The sequence below is a fragment of the Chinchilla lanigera genome, unplaced genomic scaffold, assembly GCF_000276665.1.
Source record: "Chinchilla lanigera isolate Chin_1 unplaced genomic scaffold, ChiLan1.0 scaffold00080, whole genome shotgun sequence".
Lineage (NCBI taxonomy): Eukaryota > Metazoa > Chordata > Mammalia > Rodentia > Chinchillidae > Chinchilla > Chinchilla lanigera.
In genome coordinates, this window is record NW_004955481.1 from 246,429 (window position 1) to 273,952 (window position 27,524).

The 27,524-nt window shown below is 38.4% G+C and overlaps 3 protein-coding genes across 8 annotated transcripts in view; 2 read left to right on the forward strand and 1 right to left on the reverse strand.

The window, feature by feature from the left end:
* The window catches only part of Lyzl6 (lysozyme-like 6), a 48,434-nt gene extending 21,297 nt beyond the window's left edge, over positions 1-27,137 (reverse strand). For 2 of the 6 annotated variants that reach the window (XM_013503530.1, XM_013503533.1), the window contains exons 1-2: positions 23,596-23,684; positions 19,403-19,535 (exon numbers count right to left, since the gene is read on the reverse strand). The gene's annotated coding sequence lies outside the window, so the exon portion shown is untranslated. Of the gene's footprint in view, positions 1-19,402; positions 19,536-23,595; positions 23,685-27,053 lie in introns of those variants that run through there. The other 4 variants (XM_013503532.1, XM_013503531.1, XM_005402554.2 and 1 more) reach the window with 4 other exon arrangements.
* LOC102003872 (olfactory receptor 1A1-like) lies at positions 1,760-2,707 on the forward strand. The gene has a single exon (XM_005402915.1). It carries the CDS (start codon positions 1,760-1,762, stop codon positions 2,705-2,707), a length of 948 nt encoding a protein of 315 aa, XP_005402972.1.
* Positions 23,636-25,048, forward strand: LOC102027848 (olfactory receptor 1D2). Its single transcript, XM_013503529.1, has one exon. The coding sequence runs from the start codon at positions 23,656-23,658 to the stop codon at positions 24,592-24,594; it is 939 nt and encodes a 312-aa protein (XP_013358983.1). The 5' UTR covers positions 23,636-23,655; the 3' UTR covers positions 24,595-25,048.
* Positions 27,138-27,524: the final 387 nt, after the last annotated feature.

Consider the following 27,524-nt stretch of genomic DNA (forward strand, 5'->3'; position numbering starts at 1 on the left):
GTACCTTATAGTGTTTCAGGTAGAAAAGTATGATGGTCTAAGCTAATGCACTACTACACAAAGTATAAAGGTTGAATTATATAATAATTATTTTAAATGTAGAAGTAATAAAATCAGCCAGTCAGAAGAGAGATAAACTAGGAGATTGTCCTTGCAAGAATCCCTCATATGAGGAATCCAAGATATAAAACAGGATTTAACTGAGGAATCATTAACCCAAACTCCTTGGGTGTATGTGATGAATAATATTCTACAATAACCTAACTGGAGAAGTTAAAAATAAACAATTCATGGTCTTTCTGTCCTCAAAATCTTGCAGTCTTCTTAGGCTTTATGTACATGTGAGGGGTTTGGCAGGACATGTTGACAGGATGAACAAACATGGATATTTGGGGGGCAGGCAGAAGCCCACAGAAATGGACTGAAATTTTACTTAGCAATAGTTTTAGTCACTCTGGAGTTGCATTAATGTGCAAGTGAATCTTCATTATCAAGTGATTAGCTGGATAGACACCTAGGATATTGAGAAAGCAAACTTCTAGGTATGTCTGGGTGGGTCATGGAGTGAGATTGGGTCTTTCCCTGTTCTCTACTTCCCAGATGTCATGAGTTGAGCACCTTTCCTCCACCATATCTTTCCACCCATTTTCTACTGGGAAGCCAGCTGCCCATGGACTGACACTGCTCAAACCATGAACCACAAATAAACCATTTCCTTCTTTGAGTTATGTAAGTCAGATATTTTGCCCTAGCAATAAGAAAGCTGACCAATACAATGAGTCATGAAAAGAAACATCTAATAGCAAGAACAGAAAACTGAAGAGAAAAATCAGTACAATTATGTATATCTGAGAGCTTAAGAAAAAGACAAATGCTATTAAAAACAGTGATGAAGGTCTGTCTTGAAAAGAGAAAACTCACTGGGATAATTTTGATACCTAAATACAGCTATCATTGTGATTTACAATTTTCAAAAGCCAGTGTAGACACCTGTTATCTCCTGGTTCTGGCATCCCTGTGTGTGTTCAATACAAAAATTCTTAATTCTACTAACAGACCCTTCTTACCAAAGTGTTTTTCTCAAAGACTCCAAAATGAAGCCTTTTCCTTATTATCTGTAATGAAATTAGTGTGTGATTCTAGTTTCTCCATTAAACTGTACAGTCCTTAAGAGTAGACACTACGTCTTATATGTTGAGTAAATATTTACATCACATAGTTGTTATTTCTCCTATAAAAGCTCACAAAGAGTCTATCTAGACTGTGGAATATGGAATTTGAAATGATTAAATCCTAGGTGTAGTGTGACAGTGCTGTTTGGGAGGATGAGCTCCTCTGGTTCACAGATTACATTACACTACATTACATCACATCACATTACGTTACACATTACATTACACATAAGTGTCCAGGGGTGAATAACAATCTCATTCACCAATAGAGATTTTTTTGTCTTTTTGAGACAGGATCTCACTATGCAGTTTAGGCTGGTTTTGAACTTATTTTGTAGCCCAGACTGGCCTTGAACTCACAACAGTCCTCCTGCCTCAGCTTCCCGAGTGCTGGGATTACAGGCGTGCACCACCATACCCAACTACCAATAGAGATTTTGACCCAATGTATTAATTATCTCTAGATTTCATAAGTTCAGATGTACAGAAAGCTGATCATTTGAGTCAAAAGTGAATGTGGGAGGTCATTACACACAGAAACTGTATTAATGATGCTCAATTCCCTTGACCTTCATGCTGAAGAAGCTATGAGAGAAGAAAACCAGTCTTCTACCATGAATTTCATCCTCCTTGGAGTTACTGGTCAGCAGGAACAGGAAGATTTCTTCTTCACCCTCTTCTTGTTCATTTATCCTATCACACTGATTGGAAATGTGCTTATCATCATGGCCATTCATTATAACACTCACCTACACAATCCCATGTATTTTTTCCTTGCCAATCTCTCCCTTGTTGACATCTTTTTCTCATCTGTAGCAATCCCTAAGACATTGGTTAACCATCTTCTAGGTAGTAAAACCATATCCTTTGAGGGATGCTTCACACAGATGTTTTTCATGATAGCCTTGGGTAACACAGATAGCTACCTCTTGGCTGCAATGGCCTATGATCGAGCTGTGGCCATCAGCCGTCCACTTCATTATACAACAATTATGAGCCCATGGTTCTGTGTCCTGCTGGTTGTTGGGTCTTGGGTGGTTGGAAATGCCAATGCCCTTCCCCACACTCTACTCACAGCTAGTCTGTCCTTCTGTGGCAACAAAGAAGTGGCCAACTTCTACTGTGACATTACCCCCTTGCTCCAGCTGTCCTGTTCTGACATCCACCTTAATGTGAAGATGATGTACCTAGGAGTTGGTGTTTTCTCTGTGCCATTACTATGCATCATTATCTCCTATGTTCGGGTCGTTTTCACAGTCTTACGGGTTCCATCCACTAAGGGCATTTACAAAGCCTTCTCCACCTGTGGCTCTCACCTTACAGTTGTCTCTTTGTATTATGGGACAGTTATGGGCATGTATTTCCGACCTCTGACCAGTTACAGCCTAAAGGATGCAGTGATAACTGTGATGTACATGGCCGTGACCCCAATGTTAAATCCTTTCATCTACAGTCTGAGAAACCAAGACATGAAGATTGCTCTGGTAAAGCTCTTCCACAATAGAATCCCTCTAGAGAAGAGCCAAAAGAGATAAACACTAAGCCGAACAAACTAAAAGGAAGAGAGAGAAGACTCACATTAATGCAATTAGAAATGAAAACGAAAAAATCATAATAGACTGTCAATATTCAAAAGACATTAACTGCTATTTAAAAATTGTATTTCAACAAGTTGGAGACTCTTGAAGAAATGGACAGATTTGTAAATACATATGAATTACCAAAAGTAAACAAAGAAGATATAAAAATTCTAAATAATTCAATAGCATGCAATGAAATTGCAACAATAGCAAAAAAAAAAAAAAAAAAAAAAAACTATATCCTAAAAAAATAATCCAATAGGATGTGGTAGATTCACTGCTATATTCTACAAGAACTTTAAGGACATTATTACACCAGCACTCCTCAAACTCATCAATGAAACTGAAGGGGAAGGAGTGCTTAAAAACTTATTTCTAAAACCCAGCATCACTCTGAGTCCAAAACCAGAAAAAGACCCAACAAAAAAAGAAAACTAGGCCAATCTCCTTAATGAACATAGATATCAAAATCATCAGTAAAATATTGGAAAATAGAATGCAATAAATTATCAAAAGGAACACATATCATGACCAAGTAGATTTCATCCCACAGATGCAAGGATGGTTCAACATATGTAAAATAATAAATGTAATTCACCACATTAACAGAAGCAATGACAAAAAATACATGATCATGCCAACAGCTGCAGAAAAAGCTTTTGATAAAATCCAACACCAATTCATGATAAATACCTGAAGAAAACAGGTATAGAAAAACCTTACCTGAATCTGATAAAAAGCCTTTTATGAAAAACCAAAGGCCAAAATCATGTTAAATGGGGGGAGACTGAAAGCTTTCCCTCTAAAATCAGGGACAAGGATGCCTCCTACCATCACTTCTGATTAACATACTACCTGAAACATTAGCCATTGCAATCAGGAAAGACAAAGAAATACATATAAAAAAGAGAGAAGTCAAATTACCATTATTTGTGAATGACATGATCTTTTATGTATAACACTCAAAAGACTCTACCAAAAGACTCCTAGATTTAATAATCAAATTCAGCAATAAAGCAGCAAACAAAATCAACACACAAAACCAGTGGTGTTCCTGTACAGCAATAATGAACTCACTGAGAAAGAAATTAGGAAAATGATACCATTCATAATATCATCAAGACAAATTAAATACCTAGGAATTAACCTAACCAAAGAAGTAAAAGACCTCTACAAAGAAAACTATAGTACTCTGAAAAAAGAGATTCAAAATGACATGAGAAAATGGAAAGATATTTCCTGCTCTTTGATTGACAGAGCTAATATGGTCAAAAGGACTATATATCTAAAACTGGTAAATAGATTTAACACAATCCCAATTAAAAATACCTTTACAACAGGAGCTGAACCTCAGACAACTTCCCAACACCAGTGAGCTGCCCCACCCCTTCCCCACCACTGTGGGAGACAGGCAGAGCCCCAGACAGCTTCAGGGGTCTGGGGTGTCACCCCCCACTCCTCCCCCCTGTTAGAGCTGAGCTCAACCTCAGACAGCTTCAAGAACACCTGCCCCACCATTTTGGGAACCAATTGGAGCCCCAGACAACCTCAGGGGCCTTGGGTACCACTCCCTGCCCCCAGCCTGCACCCTGCAGGGAGCTAAGTTGAACCTCAGACAGCTTCACTGGCCTTAGTGACTGTGTGCTCACCCCTCTCCCACTGGCATGGGAACTGGGCTGGGTCATAGGAGGTATCTGGAGCCCCCATGACCATGACTCACCCACGACTACACCCTTGTAGAAACAGGGCTGAAACCCAGACAGCTTTGGAAACCCCTGAGTGGGAGCAAGCCTGAGCCTAAGACAGCTGGGGGAGCATTGGGGATTGCAACCCACCAACACACCATCAAGGGAGGCACAATGAGCACTGGGAACCTTTGGGTCCTTGCCCCGCCACTCCAACATCATCCTGGGAGTGAGGCTGAGCTCCAGGGAATCTCTGGATCTCTGAAAATGACAAAATGAAGGAGCACAATGCAATCACAGACATCCACCCAACTCAGAACAAGTCCAGGAGGTACCACCACAGAACAGCTTGAAAGTCATATACCTGAAATTTCTGAAATTATAGCAGCTGAAGTAAAGAAACAACTCCATCAGGCCATAGAAGACATTAGATCCAAAATAATCTCTCAGTTAAAAAAGAAATGACAATAATGAAAGAATTGTTTAGCACATCTAAAAGAGACATAGAAAAGAAAACAGAGGAGCATAGAAAATTAATGGAAACTTTGAATGAACAATATAGGAAAGAACTAGAATTCATGAAACAGATTCAAACAGATATCCAGGAAATTAACACTTCCATCGAAAGCTGGCAAAACTGCTTGAATGAAGCTGAAGATAGACTTTCAGACCTTAAAGATAGCATTGCCACTAATGACCATGAAAGGAAAGATCTTTTAAAAATAACAAGAAACTAAAAAATAATAATTCAACAGCTGCAAGATGAAGCAAAGAGAAACAATGTAAGATTAATAGGTATCAATGAAACAGCAGGTATCAGCACAAATCACATAAAAAGATTATTTGCAGAAGTAATACCAGAAAATTTTCCAAGCATGGCAAAAGAATTGGACATCCAGGTAAGTGAAGCATATAAAACTCCAACTAGCCATACCCAAAATAAATGTACACCCAGATATTTAGTGATCAAGATCCCAGAAATTCAACAAAAGAACAGAATATTAAAGGCTGTTAGAGAAAAGAAACAGATCACCTATAAAGGAAAGCCCATCAGAATCACGGCAGATTTCTCAACACAAATCATCAAGTCAAGAAGAACTTGGAGTGAAATATTTCAGGTCCTGAAAGAAAAAACTTCCAACTCAGATTGATGTACCCTGCAAAACTATCCTTCAAAATTAATGGAGAAATAAAATATTTCCACATAAAGAACAACTGAAGGGGCTGGGGATTTAGCTCAGCGGCAAAAAGCGCCTGCCTGGCAAGCGCAAGGTCGTGAGTTCGGTTCCTGGTACCGGAGAAAAACCAAAAAAAAAAAAAAAAAAAAAAAAAAAAAAAAACAACTGAAGAACTTCATGAGCACCAAACCAAAGCTACAAAGAGTATTAAAAGATATTCTAGAAAGAGATTAAAAAAAGACTACAACTTCAAGAACAACAATGAAAAGGAACCATCAAGCAGAGCAAGCAATTAAACAGAGGGAAAAAACAGGAACCAACAGCAAGAAAATAACTGGACAAAGATAAGCCAATATGTATCAGTTATAACCATCAATGTTAACAATCTAAATTCACCAACCAAAAGAAGTAGACTGGCAGAGTAGATCAAGAAATAAAATCCAACAATATGCTGTGTACAAGAAACACATTTAACTCAAAAGGAAATTCATAGATTGAAAAAAAATCAAAGGATGGAAAACAATATTTCATGCAACAGGAATCCAGAAAAAAGTGGGTGTAGCTATTCTGCTTGCAGACAACATGAACTTCAAACTAAGAACAATTAAAAGAGATTTTAAAAAGTCACTACATACTTCTGAGGAGAAAACTTCAAGAGTAAGAGGAAACAACCATAAATATCTATGCACCAAACACAGGAGCACCCAACTATATAAGACAAATTTTAACAGACATGAAAAATGAAATAAGTAGCAACACAGTCATAACAGGGGACTGTAATACCCCATTGTCACAAAGAGATAGATCAACTAGACAAAAAATTGGCAAAGAAATAACAGAATTAAGCCAAACCTGTGAACAAATGGACTTAGTAGACCTTTACAGAGTGTTCCACCCAACAGCACCAGAATACACATTCTTCTCAGCTGCACATGGGACATTCTCTAAAATAGACCATATGCTAGTACACAGAACATGCTTAAGGAAATGCAAAGGAGTTAAAATTATCTCATACATACTATCAGACCATAGCACAATGAAATTGGAAATTAATGACAAAGGAAATTGCAAGAGCTCCATAAACACATGGAAATTAAACAACATCCTTCTGAACAATCTATGGATCACAGATGAAATCAAAGAAGAAATTAGACACTATGTACAGTGAAATGAAAAAGTAGATACAATTTGCAGGAATCTGTGGGATGCAATGAAAGCAGTCCTCAGAGGGAAATTTATAACAGTGAATTCCCACCTTAGGAAAACAGAATGAGCACAAATAAACAATCTTATACTGTACCTCAAGCTTCTGGAAAAAGAACAGCAAGTCAAGCCCAAGCCCAAAGAAGGTAGGAAATTATAAAGCTCAGGGCAGAAATCAATGCAATGGAGACAAAAAAATACAAACACTTACTGAATCAAACAGTTGGTTCTTAGAAAAAATAAATAAAATTGATAAACCCCTGGCCAACCTTATTCAAAAAGGAAAGAAAAAATTAAAATACATGCAGTAAGGAATGAAAGGGATGAAATCACTACAGATCCTGTAGAAATCCAGAAGATCATCAATACCTACTTTGAAAATCTTTACTCTCATAGGATGGAAAACACAGAGGAAATGTACACATTTCTAGACACATATGAATTACCAAAGCTGAATAAAGAAGATATAAAAATCCTGACTAATTATATGAGCAAGTGAAATTGAAAATGTAATAAAAAAACTTGCCAATAAAGAAAAGCCGAGGTCCTGATGGATTCACAGCTGAATTCTACAAGAAATTTAGAGAAGATATAACACCAGTTCTTCTCAAATGCTTTAATGAAACTGAAAGGAAGGAATTCTCCCCAACTCATTCCTGGAGGCAAGTATTATTCTGATACCAAAACCAGAGAAAGACCTAACCAAAAAAGAGAATTACAGGCCAATCTCCCTAAGGAATATGGATGCAAAAGTTCTCAATAAAATACTAGCAAACAGAATGCAACCATGACCAAGTGGGATTCACTCCAGGAATGCAGGGATGGTTCAATACATGCAAATCAACTAATGTAATACACCATGTCAACAGAGCCAAAGACAAAAATTGCATAATCATCTCAATTGACGTAGAAAAAGGTTTTGATAACATGCATGATAAAAACCCTACAGAAAATAGAAATAGATGGTCTTCACCTCAATCTGACAAAAGTCATGTATGACAAACCAACAGCTAACATCAATCTAATTGGTCAAAAATTGAAAGCTTTCACTTTAAAATCAGGAACAAGACAAGGATGTCCACTGTCACCATTCCTATTCAATATAGTTCTGGAAACATTAGCCAGAGAAATTAGACAAGAGAGAGAAATAAAGGAAAAATGATAGGAAAGGAAGAGGAAAAATTATCATTATTTGCAGATGACATGATACTCTACATAGAAGACCCCAAAACTCCACCAAAAGGCTTATAAAGTTTATAACCTAATTCAGTCGTGTAACTGGACACAAAGTCAACATTCAAAAATCAATAGCATTCCTGTACACAAACAACAAACAGATTGAGAGTGAAATTCGTGAAACCACACCTTTCATAATAGCATCTAAAAAATGGAATACTTAGGAATCAATCTAACAAAAGAAGTAAAAGATCTATATAGTGAAAATTATATTACTCTGAAAAAAGAAATTGAAGAGCATTTCAGAAAATGGAAAGATATTCCTCCCTCATGGATAGGAAGAATTAACATTGTGAAAATGGCCATACTCCCAAAATTGTTGTACAGATTCAATGCAATCCCAATTAAAATACCATTAGTACATCTCACAGATCTACAGAAAACATTCCTAAAATTCATCTGCCACAAGAAGAGTCCCAGAATAGCAAAAGAGAGTTCATGAACAAAAACCAAACTGCATGAGAAATACTTCAAAGAACCAACAACTGGGATCTCATTTTATTGAAAAGTTTTTGCACATCTAAAGAAATCACCAATAGAGTAAAAAGAAAATCCACAAATTGGGAAAAAATTTTAGCCAACTGCCCCCCAGACAAAGGACTTCTATCTAGATTCAAAGACTCAATCCAAAAATGAGCATCTGAGATGAATACACACTTCTCAAATGAAGAAATACTAATGGCAAATAAATACATGAAAAAATGTTCAACATTTAGTCATTGAAAAATGCAAGTTAAAACAACACTGAGATTCCATCTCACTCCAGAAAGAATGGCTTTCATCAAGAAATCAACCAACAACAAATGCTAGAGAGGCGGTAGGGAGAAAGGAACCCTACTCCACTGCTGGTGGTAGTGTAGATTGGTGAAATCACTGTGGAAATCAGTTTGGAGATTCCTCACAAAACTAGGATTGGAAGTCCCATTTAACCCAGCTATTCCCCTTCTGAGTATTTTCCCAGAAGAATTAAAGACATCATAGCACAGCGATATATGTGCACCCATGTTTATAGCAGCACAATTTGTTATAGCTAAATCTTGGAAACAACTCAAATGCCTATCCACTGAGGAATGGATAAAAATGATGTAGTATTTTTATAAAATGGAGTATTACTCAGCTATAAAAAAGATAAACTAGAGGCTTTTGTAGGTAAATGAATGCAACTAGAGACCATACTCATAAGTCAAATAAATGGCCCACATGTGTAAACATCATATTGTCTCCCTGGTGTAGGAACCTGAAAGAATAAGTAAAATTCAAAACGTACAATAGATGGTAGGAAAGGGAAGGAAATTGCTCAAAGGAAGGAATGACTGGGATGAGAGAAAGAAGAAAAAAGGATGCTGGTATGCTGCAATAACTGTACTGCTGATGTCTGATGGTATATTGAAAGGAACAGTCAATGCTTAAAATGTTTTATGTTCTGATCAATTTTGTGTGCTTATATCTGGTAATCTGAGCAACTGATCTGAAGGCAATAATATGCAGTGGAACTACCATGGTGAATTCCTACCATCTTGTCTACTGAAACTCTATTATCTCTAATATCTAATAATTATTTTCATATTCTCTTTAATGGTTTGAATAATCTTCTATTCTTACATCTGGTAATCTGAGCAACATAGTTGAAGATAACAATATGCAATATAACAACCACTGTTAATTTGTATCATTTTGTCTTGAAACCCTGTATCACTTTAAATGTTCTTGTTTTTATTTATGTTTGTGATGCTGGTATGCTGCTATTGTTCTTTTTTATTATTATTTACTACTTTCTTCAAAATAAAATTTTAAAAATCAATAGAGATTTCTCAGAAGTCCAAATGGAAAAATGTTCAATATTGCAGCAATAAGGAAAGGCAGATCAAAACTACACTGAGATAACATCTTACCCAGAAAGAATGGCTATCATCAAAAAAATCTAATAATAACAAATGCTGGTGAGGATGTAGGGAAAAAGGAATTCTACATTATTGGTGGGAATGTAAACTATGTAGCATAAGTATTACAGAAATCAGTGAGGAACCTCAAAAATTTAGATATAGAAATTGCTTTTGACCCAACTACTACTATCTCTGTGTCTTCTCAAAAGAGTTAAAAGCCTCATATTACAAGGATACATGCATACCCATGTTTATAACAGCACAATTTATAATAGTTAGATCTTGGAAACAGCACATACATTCATCAGCAAATGAGTGGATGAGGAAAATGAAGTATTTACATATAATGGAATAATACTCTGCCATAAGAAAGATAAACTTGAGACTAGCAGCCCTGCTATGCACTTCTCTACATAGAGGCACTAGAAACTCCACAAAAGACTTCCAGATTTTTTTGAGACAATGTCTCACTGTGTAGTTCAGGGTGGCCTTGAACTCACTATGTAGCCCAGGCTGGCCTTGAACTTGTGGCAATCCTCCTGCCTCAGCGTCCTGGGTGCTGGGATGACAAGTGTCCACACCATACCCAGCCAAGATTTCTAGATTTAATTTTTTAAAAATCAGTAGTGTAACTGGATACAAAGTCAACACTCAAAAATCAACAGCATTCCTGTATACAAACAACAAACACCCTGAGAGAGAAATTAGAGAAACCACACTTTTTACAATAGCATCCCCCAAAAATGAAATACTTAGGAATTAGTCTAACAAAGGTAGCAAATGATCTATACATTGAAAATTACTGTACTTTGAAAAAGGAGATCAAAAAGGATATCAGAAAATGGAAAAATATCCTTTGTTCATGGGTAAGAAAAGCCAACATAGTGACAGGCCAAACTCCCCAAATTGTTATCCAGATTTAATGCAATCCCAATCAAAACCCCATCAGCACACCTCACAAAATACGAGAAAATATTTCTAAAATTCATTTAGAACCAGAATAGACCTACATTACCAAAAAGTTCTTGACAACAAAGGCAATGTAGGGGGCATCACAATTCCTGACTTGAAATTATACTGCAGAGCTACTGTGATAAAACCAGCATGGTATTAGCCAAAAAAAAAAAAAAAAAAACCCAGACCTGAGAAACAGATTAGAAGACCCAGAAAGAACTCTAAACATATTCAATCACCTTATCTTTGACAAAGGAGCCAAACATGTTCACTGGAAGAAAGAAAGCCTCTTTAATAGACAGTGCTGGAAAAACCGGCTTTCCACATGCCAAAGACTAAAACTAAGCCCATGTCTATCATCATGCACTAAACTAAAATCAAAATGGGTTAAAGATATAAATATTAAAACAGAAACACTAAATCTGCTTGAAGAGAGAATAGGTAGAGCACTTGAAGACATAGGTGTAGGCAAAGATTTCATGAACAAATCCACAGTCACACAGGAATTATCACAAAGAATCAACAACTGGGATATCAATATATTGAAAAGCTTTTGTATAGCAAAAGAAATCACCAACAAAGTGTAAAGAAAACCCACAGAGTGGGAAAAAAATTTTAGTGACTTTTTTCACAGATAAAGGATTAATATCTAGAACATATAGTGCTCATTTCGGCAGCACATATACTAAAATTGGAACAATACAAAGATTAGCATGGGCATTGCGCAAGGATGACACACAAATTTGTGAAGTGTTCCATATTTTTATCATTTTCTTATTCCCTTTAGTGATTTGATCAATCTTCTATTCTTACATCTGGTAATCTGAGCAACTTTGTTGACGATAACAATATGTAATATAACAACCACTGTTAATCCCTATCAATTGGTTTGAAACCCCGTATCATTTTTAATGTCCTTGCAGTTTTGTTTGTATTTTGCTATTGTTCTTTTCTGGTACTATTTTCTTTAAAATAAAAATTAGAACATATAAAGAATTGAAAAACTTAGACCCCTCCCCCCAAATTTAAAGACCTAATCCAAAATTGGGCATCTGAGATGAATATACATTTCTCAGATGAAGAAATAGAAAGGGCAAATAAATATGTGAAAAATGGTCATTTGAGAGATGCAAGCTAAAACAATGTTGAGATTCCATTTCACTCCAGGAAGAATGTCTATTATCAAGAAATCAACCAATGACAAGCGCAAGCAGGGCTGTGGGGGAAATAGGAACACTTCTCCACTGCTGGTGGAAGCACAGACTGTGCAACCACTGTGGAAATCATGTGGAGATTCCTCAGAAAACTAAAACTAGAGATTGCATCTGACCTGACTATTCCCCTTCTGACTATCTTCCCAGAAAAATTAAAACATCATACCATAGCAATATAGGCACACCATATTTACAGCAGCACAGTTTCTAACAGCTAAATCTTGGAAACAACACAAATGCCCACCAGCTAATGAATGGATAAAAAAGATGTGGGTTTTTTTTTTTACATGGAGTAGTACTCAGCCATAAAGAATGATCAACCTGAAACATTTCTAGGTAAAGGGATGCATGTTGAGATCATACTCAATAAATTGGACACATGTGTGTAAATATCATATTGTCTCCCTGGTGTTAGAAACTGAAAAAGCAAATAAAGGCCAAAATATACAATAAATATTGTGAAATAGGAAGAAATTGTTCAAAAGGAAAGAGGAACTAGGGAGGGGGAAGAGGGGGAAGAGGGAAAAGAAGAAAGAAGGAAAAAGGAAAAAATGATAAAGAAAGATAAAATGGTAAGGAGGGAAAGAGGAGTTGAAGGAAGGAGAAGGGATTGGGAAAAAAGAGGCATCAAGTATATCATGTGCAGGTACAAACTTTCTATGATGAATATGATCATTATGTAGATCTAAATTGTACCAATAAACTTAATTTTTAAAAAAGAAAGCTAAAGTTGAGGCATTTATCAGTAAATGGACGCAACTGGAGAACACAATGTTAAGTGAAATAAGCCAGACACACAAGCTCAAACAGTACATGGTCTCTTATGTGAAAAACTCTTCATATACAAATAGAGAGCAAAATAGAAAACCAATAAATAGGAAGTATGGACAAGTCCAAATAATTCCCCAAGTTACCTAATCTGCTCTTGTATCAAAAATATTTTGTATAGATGCCAATTTGTTGCATTTATACTACAAGTTTCTCCTCATTGAAAAGAAAGTTTTGTGCTATTATGTTTGTTTCTTTTTGTGCCTAGTCTTGTACTCTGAGCAACTATTTTTAAGATTATGATTCACAGTGTATTAACTATTGTTGTTCTGTTATTATTTTGACATGTTTTTTCTTAAAATAAAAAACACATACAAACAAAAAATAAATAAATTTAAACATTCACTGGCGTTTACTATCACACTGTAGCTTTGTAGCAGGACTTTGAAGTCAGAAATTATGATGCCTATAGCTTTGTGCAGGTGGGGGGTTCTGTTGTTTGCTCTCTTGTCTTGGGGGTTTGTTTTTGACTTTGACTTTTATTCAAGATTGCTTTAACTATTCTGGGTCTTTTGTGGTTCCATATGAGTTTGGGGATTGTTTTTTTCTTTTTTCTATGACAAATGGTATTTTAATGAGAATTGCATTGAATTTGTAGACCGTTTTCAGTAGTACTCCATGCGTGTGTCATTTATTATTTCCTTTGTTGGTGTTTTATAATTTTTATTGTAGAAATCTTTTACTTCTTTGGTTGTATTTATTCTTATGTGTGTTTGGTAGTACTTCTTTTTTTCAGCCGATTCATTACTGATGCATAAAAATGCTGCCAGCTTTTGATTATTGATTTTGTATCCCATGACTTTACTAAGATCAGTTGTCAGTTCCCACACATTTTTGGTGGAATCTTCAGGTTTTATATGTGTAAAATCATGTTATCCTCAAATACTGATAATCTGACTTCTGTTCCAATTTAGATGATTTTTATTTCTTTCTCTTACATAATTGATCCAGCTAGGACTTCCAATATTAGTTGAATAGAAGTAATGAAAGTTGACATCCCTTTATTATTGTCCTTCCACACCTTAGAAGAAATACTGAGGCTGGGCACGGTGATGCACACCTGTTATCCCAGCACTCGGGAGGCTGAAGCAGGAGGATCCCCATGAGTTTGAAGCCAGCCTGGGCTACATAGCAAGTTCAAGGCCAGCATAAACTACATAGTGAGACCCTGTCTCAAAAGAAGAGACACTCAGCTTTTCCACATTTAGTACCTATACTCACTGGGGATACTGGTCAGTAATTTTTGTTGATGTTTTCTTTTGTTGCTGTTATGTCTTTGCCTGGCTTTGATATCACAATGATGCTGGCCTCATAGAATTAGCTTGATAGAGGTCTCCCTTTTCAACTTTTGGAGTACTATACTTTGAAAAGAATTGGTAGTAGTTCTTTGTTTAGTAGAATTAAACCATGAAACCCTTAGGTTCTGAGCTTTTCTTTGTTAGGAGACTTTTTATTACTCAATCTTGTAGTTTATTATTGATCTTTTCAGTTATTTTGTGTCTTCATCATTCAATTTTGGAAGGTTATATATGTGTCCAAAAATGTACCAATTTTATCTAGGTTTTCCAGTTTGTTGGCATATAGTTCTTCCTATACTCATACAGATGATTCTTTGTATTTCTGTGGTACCAATTGCAATGTTTCCTTTATCATCTCTGATTTTATTTTAGTCTTTTCTCTTGTTTCTTTGTCAACTTGCTTAAAGATTTGTCAAATTTACCTTTTCATAAAATCAACACTTTATTTCATTGATCTTTTGTATTGTTTTTTCATTCTCCACTTTATAGAGAGATAGATAGATGATAGATAGATATATTCTGATTTTTAGTAATCCTTTCCTTCTCTTATTTTGTAGATTTGATTTGACCTTGCTTTTCTGGCTCCTAAACAATGAATTACAATAAGTTATTAAGGTAACTGTTATTTTGAAACATAACTAGGTATTTGACTATATGAATAAATTAGTGTTAAGTTTTACAGTAAGATATTGGCCTAGAGGGTTAAAAGTTTCTAAGTTTACAGGTACACATAGTAATTTTTGCCAGTGAATTGGTGAAAGATTTGCTTCAAAGAAATCTAAAAAGAAGAATGATGGGGAAAAGACTGTACATAAAACAAGCAAGTTTAGTCTAAGTCAGTGATTATTGAAACAGGTAATAGGTATTTAAATTGACTTCATATTGGCCCATAATTTTATACTTAGATAAACAATGATATTCATTAAATTATGAGTGTGATATGCTGGCTTTAGAGGTTTTTTTCTAGTATAGATAAGAATAAATATATACCTTTCAAAATATAATATATAAGCATATTGTATAATATAAACTATATATCAAAACATAATACAAACACATACAACATAAAATTTTAAAAGCCCAGAGAATGTATCAGATATTACTGATAAGAACAAATACATTACATTAAAATCCCACCTCACACATATTAGAATAACAACTATCAAAAAGACAAAAGACTCGCCTGCGGTAGAGCCCAGTGGTAGAGTGCTTGCCTAGCATGTACGAGACCTTGGGTTCAATCTTCCTGTACTGGAAAAAAAAGATGTGGGGAGAACACATAATAACCATGTAGGAAAAGTGACTAGAAGGAAATATAAAGTAACTTCTGGAGTGCTAGCTATCTGTTTCTCATACAAGTACTCAGGACTGTTCAATGTATGAAAATTCCTTCTTAGTTTTTTGGGTTCATTCTATTTCCTCAAACATAAGTGTTTTTGTTTATCAGTCTATGTGTGATAATTATATTATCTAGCACCTGTATGCCATCATGTTTTGGTTCTTGCTTTTGAAATCTTACTTTTGTATGTGTACTTATCCTTGTACTTACCCTTGGGTGAAGCTACTTATTATGTTTTTAAAATTATTAAGAGAAACAGTTTGAGGTCTTGGAAACATTATTTTCCTCCAAACATGACTGCTTTTACTTAGTGCTAGTCTGTCTCAGACCTCGCTAGTGACTCAACGCCAGGCTGCAGGACCTGTGACATTTTCTTTATTTCTGGATTACCCTTAAATCCTAAGAAAACTTTTAGGACTTCTGCACAATAATGATTTGGTTTATTTCCTGTAAACAAGATTCATTTCCCAAGATCATTGCCTCTAGATATTAATACTGGAGTAATTATCCATGTTCATCTCAAGAAACTGTCTTGGGACTGCCTCCCCATGGTCCCTCCAAAACTAATAAATAAGCCTGATGTGGTCCATTTTCAACCCCTTCTTCATGAGTGGGGATTCAACCATCAGTTCTCAGCTCCCTCAGGCCATTTAGGTCGGATAAGAGCCTTAAATTCTGTCTACTTTTTTTAACACTAAAGACCCTAGGAATAAGCCTCTTGTTCCCCATCCTTAGCCATTAAGACAAGCAACAAGTCCTTCACATCCTGACTGACTTTTCATCCTACAAAGCAGAAAAGTGGAGGCAGCAGAACCAGAGAATTCTGAGGGCCACGCAGAGAACTGGGTAAGGTCTGAACATCTCAGGCTTGTTATCTCTCTCTATCCTCTCCTTTATCTTCTCTGTCTCCATTTTCACTCATGCACACTGTACAACCTAACTTCTTAGTATTTCAGGACAGTAGAACAATCCCTCAATATTTTAAGTGCCCCACAATTTTCAAAGTACTATTTCATGGGTGTGATTTTCACTACCCGCATCCGAGTGTACATGCTGAGTTGAGAAAGTTCACGGAGGATGTGCTCACTCCTCAAAGTCATATACCTGGGAAACAATAGAGGAAACACCAAAGCCTACTTTTCTACTGCAAGTTTGTAGCCCTTTTCTGTGTTGCCCCCACACAGCCAAGCCACACCATAGAGATGTTTGTGTCCCTACGGCCATCAGGCTACACGAAGACCAGAGCTTACCAACTGCTACAGACTCAAGGCAGTGTTTCCTGAAGTGTGCAATCAGAATCATTGAGTGTTTGGTAAAAAGGGATCTGGTTCTCAGAATAGAACCAGTACTTCAAGGAAAGTGGTAAGAAAATCAGTTAAGTGTCACAGGTAATCCTGACAACAAAAAAGTATCTGAGACTCTTGCACTGAGGGTTAGAAGGCAGAGACACTGATTCCTCTGCGAGTTCTCTGGCTTTACTCAGTCTTTTCATTGGGATCCCCACCCTCCCTCCTGTCAGGCAAATGTCCCAGAGGGCCCTAAACTCCATGGACCAAGCTGTGGAAGGAAGTAGTTTCTGATAGGGTCTAAGGACAGCAAAAAGAGGTGATGGCAGAGAGTACCCAAAGCTGAGGTTACTGCAGGGAGTCCACACTGGGCTCCATCCCATCCTTGGGCTGCTGATGGGGTCTGGAGTGCTCTCTGGGATGAGTCCACCTGTTCCTCTCTCTTTTGGCATCATTTCCCCCTCCCACTGGTGGACCTAGGGTTTGAAAGCAGGGTCTTGCACTTGCTGACCTACACCCTAATTTTTTCTTTTCCAATTCTTTTTCTCCCCCTAAGTGGCAAGGACCCTTAGATCCTCGGCTCAAAGCCTCACTTAAGCATTGGGAGAAATAAGTGAGCTCATTCACAATGTAGAAGCTCAAGAGAGCAAATAACAGAGGCAAAAATCTATATACACAGTCTACAGGATCACTCTAGTTTCCACTCAAGTGCCAAAAGATCACCACATCAGTCCTCCACAGCCTGACACTTTATTGCATAAACAGACTCTCACTATCACCTACTTCCAGTAATGGCTTGAATCAGCTCTGAACAATCACTCAGCTCTGGTGACTTGTTTGAATCACTTCCGTGATAAGGATTCATTTCCTCCTCAGCCCCCTTTGCTGGCACAGAACTTAAGTCCTCCAGGTGATAGTCTAGTGTATCTTTCTCGCTCTCTTTTATTCCCTAGTTCCTGAACTGGACAATCCCTTTAAATGAGAAGCCCATGATAATTTGTTCCCTCACTCTTTTCTCTCCCAAACAGTTGCACTTCAGGACCTGACACAATGCATCAGCCACCTCAACGTCCTGGGCTCTTCTCTGCAGTCACCGGGTGAGCACAGACTGCTCCTGTTTGAGGAGGAGGCTTGTGCAAGCCCAGGCTGCGGGGAAGAGTGGGACCTTGTTTCTCTTCACCCTGACAGCATGGTTTCCTACTGGAAACAGGTGAAAAGTATCAGAAGTTTGGGGACTTGTTGTCGGGTAGATTCCCTTAGCCATTACCATAACAGCCTCTCAGTTTTACAATAAAGCTGTAAGATGGGAGAAGTATTTCCACACAATTAGCTCTTTCTCCCAAACTCTGGGTGTTAGCACTACTATTCTTATTTAAAGTGTGGCATGGTAGTTAGGGTGTGAAATATGGAGAAGTGGGAAGAATGCCAAGCCTCAACTCCATCAGTTACTAGTTGAACAAATTTGAGGAACTCAAACTTTTAAGTCTCAGTCACCTCATCTAGAAAATGAGATAAAAAAACAAATTATTTTGTTGAAGACTACATTTTATATATTGAGGGATCATATATATATGATCCCTCAATATATAAATCACCCAATATATATGATCACTCAATATATAGTGATTTTATATATATAATATATATTTTATATATATATATATATTAAATCACTCAACACATTGTCTCGCCAAAGGCTATCAATTTGTTTGTTCACTTAACAATCATATGTGATAAACTGGACACAAACTTCTGACTCAAAATTTCCATCCACTACACCTCCTATGAGTTGATACCTTTGGTTTATTCTACTTGAGAGATTTTTTTACCTTCTTGGAGAGGGTACTGTTTTCCCATAAACTTGAAAATTTTTCAGCCATTCTTCCTTTGAACTTTTTTCTTTTCAGTACTGAGGATTGAACCCAGTCCCTGCCACTGAGCAATATCCCTATCCCTTTTTTAAACTGATTTAATAATCTTGTGACATGGTCTTTCTTGAATGTCTCCTTGCTTGGTTGCAAACAAAGTCACTTCTTTTGGAAAAAAAATTAAGGACTACCTATCTTAGTACTGATTCTTCTCCCAGGCAAAATCTCAGCAGTTAAGTCTCTAGAGTGTGGCATGGTGAAATGAGCACTCTTCTCTCTTAGCAGTGCCCTCCTTGGGACTAAGCATTTGGTAGAAGAGAGCAGTAGCCTGATCCTCTCAGCTTCCCTTTCATACAGTGGTACCATGAGCTTTTAAACCTGATCAAGGGCAATCAAGCCTCTGTGTCATCAGCTTTACACATCAAACTAGAGCCTCCATTCCACAGTGGCGGGATCAGAAGTCTTCCTGTCCTTGACTATACATGAGGAGCAATTGGCTGCTGAGGACAAGATGAGAAATGCTAAAGTCCTGTTTCTCTTAGAATGAAATCCTTCCTGCTATAACCCCAGGGAGAGGGATCTGTGTGTTCTATGTTGCAGCAGTCTGGGGAAGAATCTCTTCGTCCCTAAATTGGGATGGGAAGGAAGCATCTCAATCCAAACTCCACAGACTCTCACCTTCTTACCCATTTCTCATATCTTTACTTAAATCCATGTCCATTTGTTCTTTGCTTCCAGGTGCTTTAAATAATCTTTTCTTAACACTTCTCACCAGTTGCATTAAAGAGTAGGTCACTTGAGCTCGTTACATCTGAAAACCAGAAATCAAGTGTATATTCCTTTATATTTTCATATTCAGTGATCCTATTGTTCACCCAAATGCAAGATTTCTTGATAGTGGAGCAATTCTTTTGACAGGTGCAATAACCCCTGCCACTAATATTACACATATTTAAATTTTTTCCCTTTTTTCATAAAGAAAAACTTTTGCAAAAGGCAATCATTCACCTGATTGCTTGGAATAATATCTTTATTTCAGATTATTGAGTCCATTCAAATAACTGTTTTAATCTATCTTTTCACTTCCAAAGAGGCAGTTGGCATTTATTATGATTCTGTACGACAGAGTACATTAACCAAAATGAAATGCTAATTATAAAACCACTGTAGTTACAATATGAATCCTGTGCAATAAGGAATAAATGAAAATTATCCTAAAATGAAAGAATATACAATTTTTAGATTAGAAAAGACACTGCATCAGATAAAGCAAGGTGAAATATAAATAAATAATTTTTAAATCTTAAGAATAAAGAAAAATTATGCAGACAGAAAAATAAGATGGCTCAATGAGAAGAAATTAGAAATAAACTTCAATATTGACTTGGAGAAGGTTGTCACGTCACATCATTGAGTGAATAAAGGTGACTGAATAAAAAAACTGCAAGTCTATCACTAAAATGTCAAGAGTGTTTGTTTGGGAGAATTTAGGTTGATTTTTATTCTCGATTTACACTTTTCTGTCTTCCTGGAGTTATTCACACTAAAGTTCTTTTATTTACAACCCATAGATTGCAATGCAGTTTAAAAAATTAGTTTTAGAAAACAAATTCCATGTAACTCTTAAATGTTAAAATTGACAGTAAGTACATTCTAGTTTAAGGTGGAAGATAATGCATGCCAAATCATACCAGATGGCTATGAAAATGGCATCCAAAAAAGAAACTGTAGAACAACTTAATTTACAAATATGACCACAAAAGCTTAAATAAAATAATAGCTAGTCAATTTCAATATTCCATGCTGGAATGAAAGTGTGGTTCAACATTCAGCAAGCCATTAGCATGAACAGGCACTGAAGAAGCATTCAGTAAAGCATGAAACGGTCATACCTACTTATTACAATACTATTTAGAACTATAAATAGGAAGACAAATGCTAAATATACACACACTCTTCTGCTAAAAATCCTTTCAGACTCTTCACTGCACTTAGAACAAAATTTTAAGCTGGGCATGGTAGGCTGTACCAGTTCTGGGAGGCTGAAGCAAGAGGATCATAAATTTGAGCCCAACTTGGGCAACTTAACAACTTAGTAAGAACCTGTCTTAAAAAACAATTTAAAAGTGGGGTGGGAAGACATTGGGGATGTATCACAGTGTGAAGACACCAATCCCCAATACTGGAAGGAAGGAAGGAAGGAAGGAAGGAAGGAAGGAAGGAAGGAAGGAAGAAAGAAAGAAAGAAAGAAAGAAAGAAAGAAAGAAAGAAAGAAAGAAAGAAAGAAAGAAAGAAAGAGAAAAAGAGAGACAGAGAAAGATTTTAAATCTTTTTTTAACGGTGGCAAAGTTTTATATTTATCAAAAAGGGAGAAAAGCAGGCTCTACAGAGTGAGTGTAGCCCAAGTAAAAGTAGGAAAAAGGAGAAGAAAATTAAAAATACACCAGACAGCAGAGGGTGGCTACCATGAAGAAATATGATAGAAAATTTTTAATCTTAACAAGACTCTACATGACCTGTCCCATTCCTGGCATATCTCACCCATCTCCTCTTCATTCTAACCATTTTGGTTACTTGACCATATTGAGTTTCTTAAAAATAACAAGATCGTTCCCACTCAGGACCACTGCCATCAAGTGCTCTTTGATCAGGACTCCACAGAACCAGATTTTTTCAAATTTTAAAATCAAAAAAACATCAAAAGAGGAATAATAGTAACCTATATTCAAATAGTGTAATTCTATATAATTTATGTGTTTCTTCTTTTGTAAATTTTAAAAAAGTTTACTCTGTATACACCTTTTCAAAGCCAAAAGAGTCCAATATGTTATTTTAATCTTAATATTTTGAAATGTGTCGAGTAAGATACAAAATACTGATTTGTTTCCCCAAAATAATTACACAGCTGTCAAAATGCTATTTCCTAAACAATGCAAACTTTATCTGCAAATATATAGTGCTACCATAATGACTTATTACATGTTTTGGTGTCAGTCCATGAACTTTCTATGCAGTTCTACCAATCTGTTCACTCCAGGATCAGTAGAACACTATTCTAGAGCCCTTGACATTTGATAGAACAAAATGTCACTGTCTTGGTTACTTTTCTCTCATTGCTGAGATAAAATACCTGATGCCCAGAATTAAGGAAGGAAAGGTTTATTCAGCTTACAGTTTCTGGAGGTTTCAGTCCATACTTGGCTGGCTCTAAGGCAAAGTGGCTCTAAGGCAGAGGCCAACAGTTCATGGTGGCAGAAGGGAGCCAAAGCAACAAGAGCAAAAGGAAGGAATGGCAGAGAAGAGCAGCCTGTTTCCCTCCCTTATATTGTAAGCAGGCTACCCCCACCCAGGGGACGTGTAGGATTCACATAACCTCCATGCCCTCCTCTTGCACAGGCTCAGGATGAATATGAAGTGAGCACCCTGGCTCTCTGCTGAATCACACAGTTAACCTTCTAAACTTCTCAAACTGACACAATGAACAACATCCCAGAAGGGTAAGGGCATGTCCTTCACCCCAAGAGGCAGAACTGCTGAGTCACTTAGCCAAACCTCTAGACTCCACAAGTTGACACAATGTATTCACCACAACAGTCACCTTACTGTTCTTTTTCAATATTGCCCTTCCTTATTTCCAGCCTCGTTTTAAATAAAATTTAATTTTGCTTCCTAAAAACCCCATTACTATTTTGACACCAAATAGGTTTCACTGTAGATTAATCCAGGAGGATGTACGCCTTTGCAATGGTTCATCTTTTTATCTGAAATCTGATCTGTTCGTTTACTGAATTTTTACTTTCACCTCACTGAAGAATTTGAAGGTCTTGCCTGGCTTGTGTTAACACTTTAATGCATATTTGTTCGTTAGTAGCATAACAGAGATCATTTGCATTATACTTGGGTTTATTTTACTGATTATTGTTATATATAAAAATAATGGGTTATATGTGCTGACTGCATGCCAGCTCCTTGTATTAAGCATTTTATTATTTATTTGTATCTAGCCATGAGCCAATTTTCCATGAAAAAAACAGGTCTTAAAGACCCCCGAGACCCTGCCTCAATTTTCACCACTAGCAAGAAGCAGAACCCAGAACCCATAATAGGAATTTTAAGTACTCTGAAACCCACTGTTATCTCTACCAATCTTTCAGTGGACTGTCCTGCTTTTCCCAGATAAATCATAATATCAACAAATAATTTTCTTATTCCTTTCAAATATTTTTGTTACCCCCATTAATTTGTGAAGTGTACTATATTCGTTTCCTATAATGCATAGACTTAAATAAAATACAATTTTAAAAACCTGTACAATATCATAGCACACCACATAAACTGTGAAATAGTTAAAGAGTATTGTAAGCAGTTTCGTGTGGTGGTTCACTCCTGTAATCCCAGCACTCGGGAGGCTGAGGCAGGAGGATCGTTGCAAGTTCGAGACCAGCCTGGGGTACAAAGTGAACTCAAGGCCAGCCTTAACTGCATAGTGAAACCCAGTCTCAAAAAGACAAAAAATAAAAAAAAAAAAGTATGGTAAGCAAATAGAATTCAAAATAAGACTTAGACATTATTCCTGTAACATTGAGTTGCTAGATTAGAAGTTGCTGGAATGATTACACTGCATAAAGACTTTCCAAGTTCCATTTTTGTGCCTATTATTAATTTGTTGCTTATGTTTTCTGAAAATTATAAAATTTGGTCTCAGACATTTGGGGGCATAGTCTTGCTCTGCTGCACAGACTGTCCTTGAACTCCTGGGTTCAAGCTATCATCCTTCCTTAGCCTCCTGAGCAGCTAGAACTACAGGCTCATGCCACAGAGCCCAGCTCTAAGATAATTTTAATGCAAAGAAAACAGATGATCTTGCTTACCTTCATGTCCTTGTCCAGTTGAGAGCACTCTAGAGAACTTTTGGTGCTCACATTGCAGAAATGGATGGAGGCAACCAGAGTGAGGACTCCGAATTTCTACTCATAGGCCTCTCAGAGGTTCCTGAGCAGCAAGAGATCCTGTTTTGGACGTTCTTGTCCATGTACCTGGTCACAGTGATGGGAAATGTGCTCATCATCCTGGCCATCGGCTCTGACTCTCGCCTGCACACACCCATGTACTTCTTCCTGGCCAATCTCTCCTTCACTGACCTCTTCTTTGTGACCAACACAATCCCCAAGATGCTGGTGAACCTTCAGTCCCAGAACAAAGCCATCTCCTACGCAGGGTGCCTGACCCAGCTCTACTTTCTGGTCTCCTTGGTGGCCCTGGACAATCTCATCCTGGCTGTGATGGCATACGACCGCTATGTGGCCATCTGCCGCCCGCTCCACTACACGACAGCCATGAGCCCTAAGCTCTGTGTCTTGCTCCTGACCTTGTGTTGGGCCCTGTCTGTCTTCTATGGTCTCATTCACACTGCCCTCATGACCAGAGTGACATTCTGTGGGTCTCACAAGATCCACTACATCTTCTGTGAGATGTACGTCCTGCTCAGGCTTGCATGTTCCGACACTCAAATCAATCACACAGTGCTGATTGCCACAGGCTGCCTCATCTTCCTCACTCCTTTTGGGTTCATGATCTCATCCTATGTCTGTATTGTCAGAGCCATTCTCAGAATACCCTCAGCCTCTAACAAGTACAAAGCTTTCTCTACCTGTGCTTCACATTTGGCCGTGGTTTCCCTGTTCTATGGTACACTTTGTATGGTATATCTGCAGCCCCTCCATACATACTCCCTCAAGGATTCGGTAGCCACAGTGATGTATGCCGTGGTGACTCCCATGATGAACCCTTTTATCTACAGTCTGAGGAACAAAGACATGCATGGGGCTCTGGGGAGACTCCTAAGGAAACCCTTTCAAAGGAAAACATGACAGCAATTTGGAAAAGGAGCAATGAAGTGGAGACTGAGAATATTCTTCACCATATGTAAGTCATTATCCTATGGGTTATGCACCAGTGATTAGGACATAGCTTCAGCTGAGAATAAGTGCATATATCTGTGGTGGGTGAAAGGATATGTAAGTGTAGCCAGTGTCCCCAGATCTCACTAGCTGTGGTAATAAGCTCATACTAATACTAATACTAGAATTTTGCAGTATCAAACTTTTCAACTTGCCTGGTAAGTTGAGAGGATTATCAGCCTCTTCTGATAATCAGTGGATTGTCAACAAGTAACTTCAACAGCAGCCCCCAGTCCCAAGAATAGGTGTCGTGTCCCCTTGTCCTCAGCAGCTGGCCGGCCTGCATATCCCCTTTACATCAGGCCTCCTCACCTGTAAACTCCGCCAACTGGCCCACCCAGAATCTCATCTCAGAGAGGTTCAGTGAGCTACACAAGAACACAGATATATAACTACACAAGATCAGGAAACAAATGCATGAAGAAAATGCATTTTTCATGTGCAACAAACATATGGTAAGTTCAACAAACATGGTAAAAAGGAACTACACAGTAATCAGGAGTCACACAATATAATAACTGAAGTGAAATAAATCGATAAAGAGCTCCAAGATCAGACTAGATCAAGCAGAAAATAAAATCAGCTCCTCAAAAATAGATTATTTTAAATTATCCTGTTGGAAAAATAAAATGAAAAAGAGTAAAGAATATCTATGGGACTTACAGGATACCCACATATAGAGCATGGAAGTTTCAGAATAAGAGGAGAAATAGAAAGAAACAGAACTTATACTTTTAAAAATAATGTTAGAAGTGACACCCATAACAGTGAAATAGAGGTCTCAGTGTTCCCCCACCCACGTACCGTCCAACCCCAAAATACAGAAGTTCACCTAGAAGCTGTCCCCAGGCAAGAGCACCCCTTAGTTCAATAAATAAACACTCAAAACTCAGAAAAATGCCTCAGACACCTACATGGACCACAGTATCTAATAATAAAAAAAAAAAACTTCATTAGAAGAGTAAGAGAAATAGTTTTACCTTAAGAAAATCATCCATCATCCTCCATCAAGTTGGTACAATGGCATCAAGAGAGGATTTCCCCAGACTTACAATTATATATAGAAGAAAAGAGAATTAAAGACGGACATCCAATTTCCCTAGCCTTGCAAAATGCCTCTCAGGAAGCTCACTTGGATCTCACTTCATGGGGAAACACTGGAATAATGACATAGCTACACTACCTGGGGTCGGACAAAAACGGATAGCAGGCACTGTGCTCAGCCAGTGCTCAGATTCTGGCGGCTGCTCTGTTACGGCTAGTGGAGGTGCCCAGTATGAGGTACCAGTACTACAACCCACCCGCAAAGCCGAACAGGTGGCCCCACAGACATGGTACAAATTTCAGTCTGGTATAAGTCCCTACACAGCCTCTGTGGCCAGCCTCAGACCCCATTCCAGCCCCACCCCTACCCCACGAGGGCCCCTCGAAGCATTTCAGCAAAGTGTGGAAGTTAAGACTTGTGCCAAGTGGGCATTCAAACAGCGGCTCAGCTCTGTCTCAAAGCTGATCCTCAGACCTTGTCCAGGGAACAAGACATCACAGCACCTCCTGGCAAGTCACAGGGGCTAGATTTGTACCACTTGGGCATTCAAACAGTGGCTCAGTTTAGCCTCAAAGCCCACCCCCAAGAAACCACTCAGGGAGGGAGACGCCTACCACACAACCTTTTAGCGAAGTGCAGGGCCAGACTTACACCGCCCAGAAGTTCACACAGTGGCTCAGTTCAGCCTCAGAGCCTGAAAGCCCACTCTGAGCTTCTACTCAGGCAGAGAGACAATCCCCATTCTAGTACAGCAGCTGGTCCCAATCATCTTGAGCAAAACTTGGCCTAACCTTGGGACGCATTCTGCAACCCGGGCCAACTGCAGAACTCAAGGAATGGATTTGGGCCCGGAATGCACTAGGTGTTCCCGTCCTGGCTGAGGTGATCGCGGTGCTCAGCCAAGCAGCTGTGCCTGACTACAGAACCCAGCCAGTGGTCTAACTGGAAAGTGGATCGTAGCCCCATTCCAACCTCAGAGTAAGGGTTTTGGTCAGAGCACGAGAGCCCAGCAACAAGCTCTGCCTTCCCGTGTCATGGCCATATCCTGGCCCATCCAGAAGCACAGCGAGGCTCTGAGTGAAGGTTAGGTTTCCGTCACTAAGAGGCCCTGGAAGGCCCGGCCCTGCAGCTGAGATCCTGGCTGGGCTGACTCCCGCTGGGGGTGGGGGGCGTCCCACATGGCCCTCTCGCTCCCGGCCCAGGACGCCCCCGCAGCCTCCCGGCTGGCCCACGGTCGGGTGTGCAAGTATCCTCTCTCGAGCCCACGGAAAGACACAGTTTCCGCCGTTTTCTGTAGTGGGAGTGTGCTGATCCCCAAACTCACTGCAAAACTAGCTGTTTCCCTGGAAAATCGTGAACTTCGTCCAGCCCCGTTTCTGCGGTGGAGACGCCCCTGGGACCACTACCAGCGTACGCAGAAGTCGGCTCAGGAAACCCAGAAGCCCGGGTGTCCCCAGTTCGCGCTCCCTAGAGGGACTGACCAGGGAGCGCACCCCGCAGCGCGGATAGCCAATGAGGAGATAGGAAAGGCGGGCCTTCTTCAGAACCAGCCAATGAAAAGCCAAGAACGATCGACGCTAAAATTACCTTCCCCGACGGCCACCCGTTAGTCTTTCTCTGTCTAGCAGTTTGCTTGCGCCATCTAGTGGCTGCCTAGTCGGATAGCGAGCGTTTTAGAAACAAAGTTAAAAACCAGCTGTTTAAACTTCTAGTGTTGTCCAGTTTCAGAAGAAGCAATGATCCTCTCCGCCTACTAGGGAAAGAAGTAGTCCCGGGCCTCCATTGTTCCTTACAT

Coding starts and splice junctions, on each gene's coding strand:
- LOC102027848 (XM_013503529.1), top strand. CDS start 23,656: ATGGATGGAGGCAACCAGAGTGAGGACTCCGAATTTCTACTCATAGGC.
- LOC102003872 (XM_005402915.1), top strand. CDS start 1,760: ATGAGAGAAGAAAACCAGTCTTCTACCATGAATTTCATCCTCCTTGGA.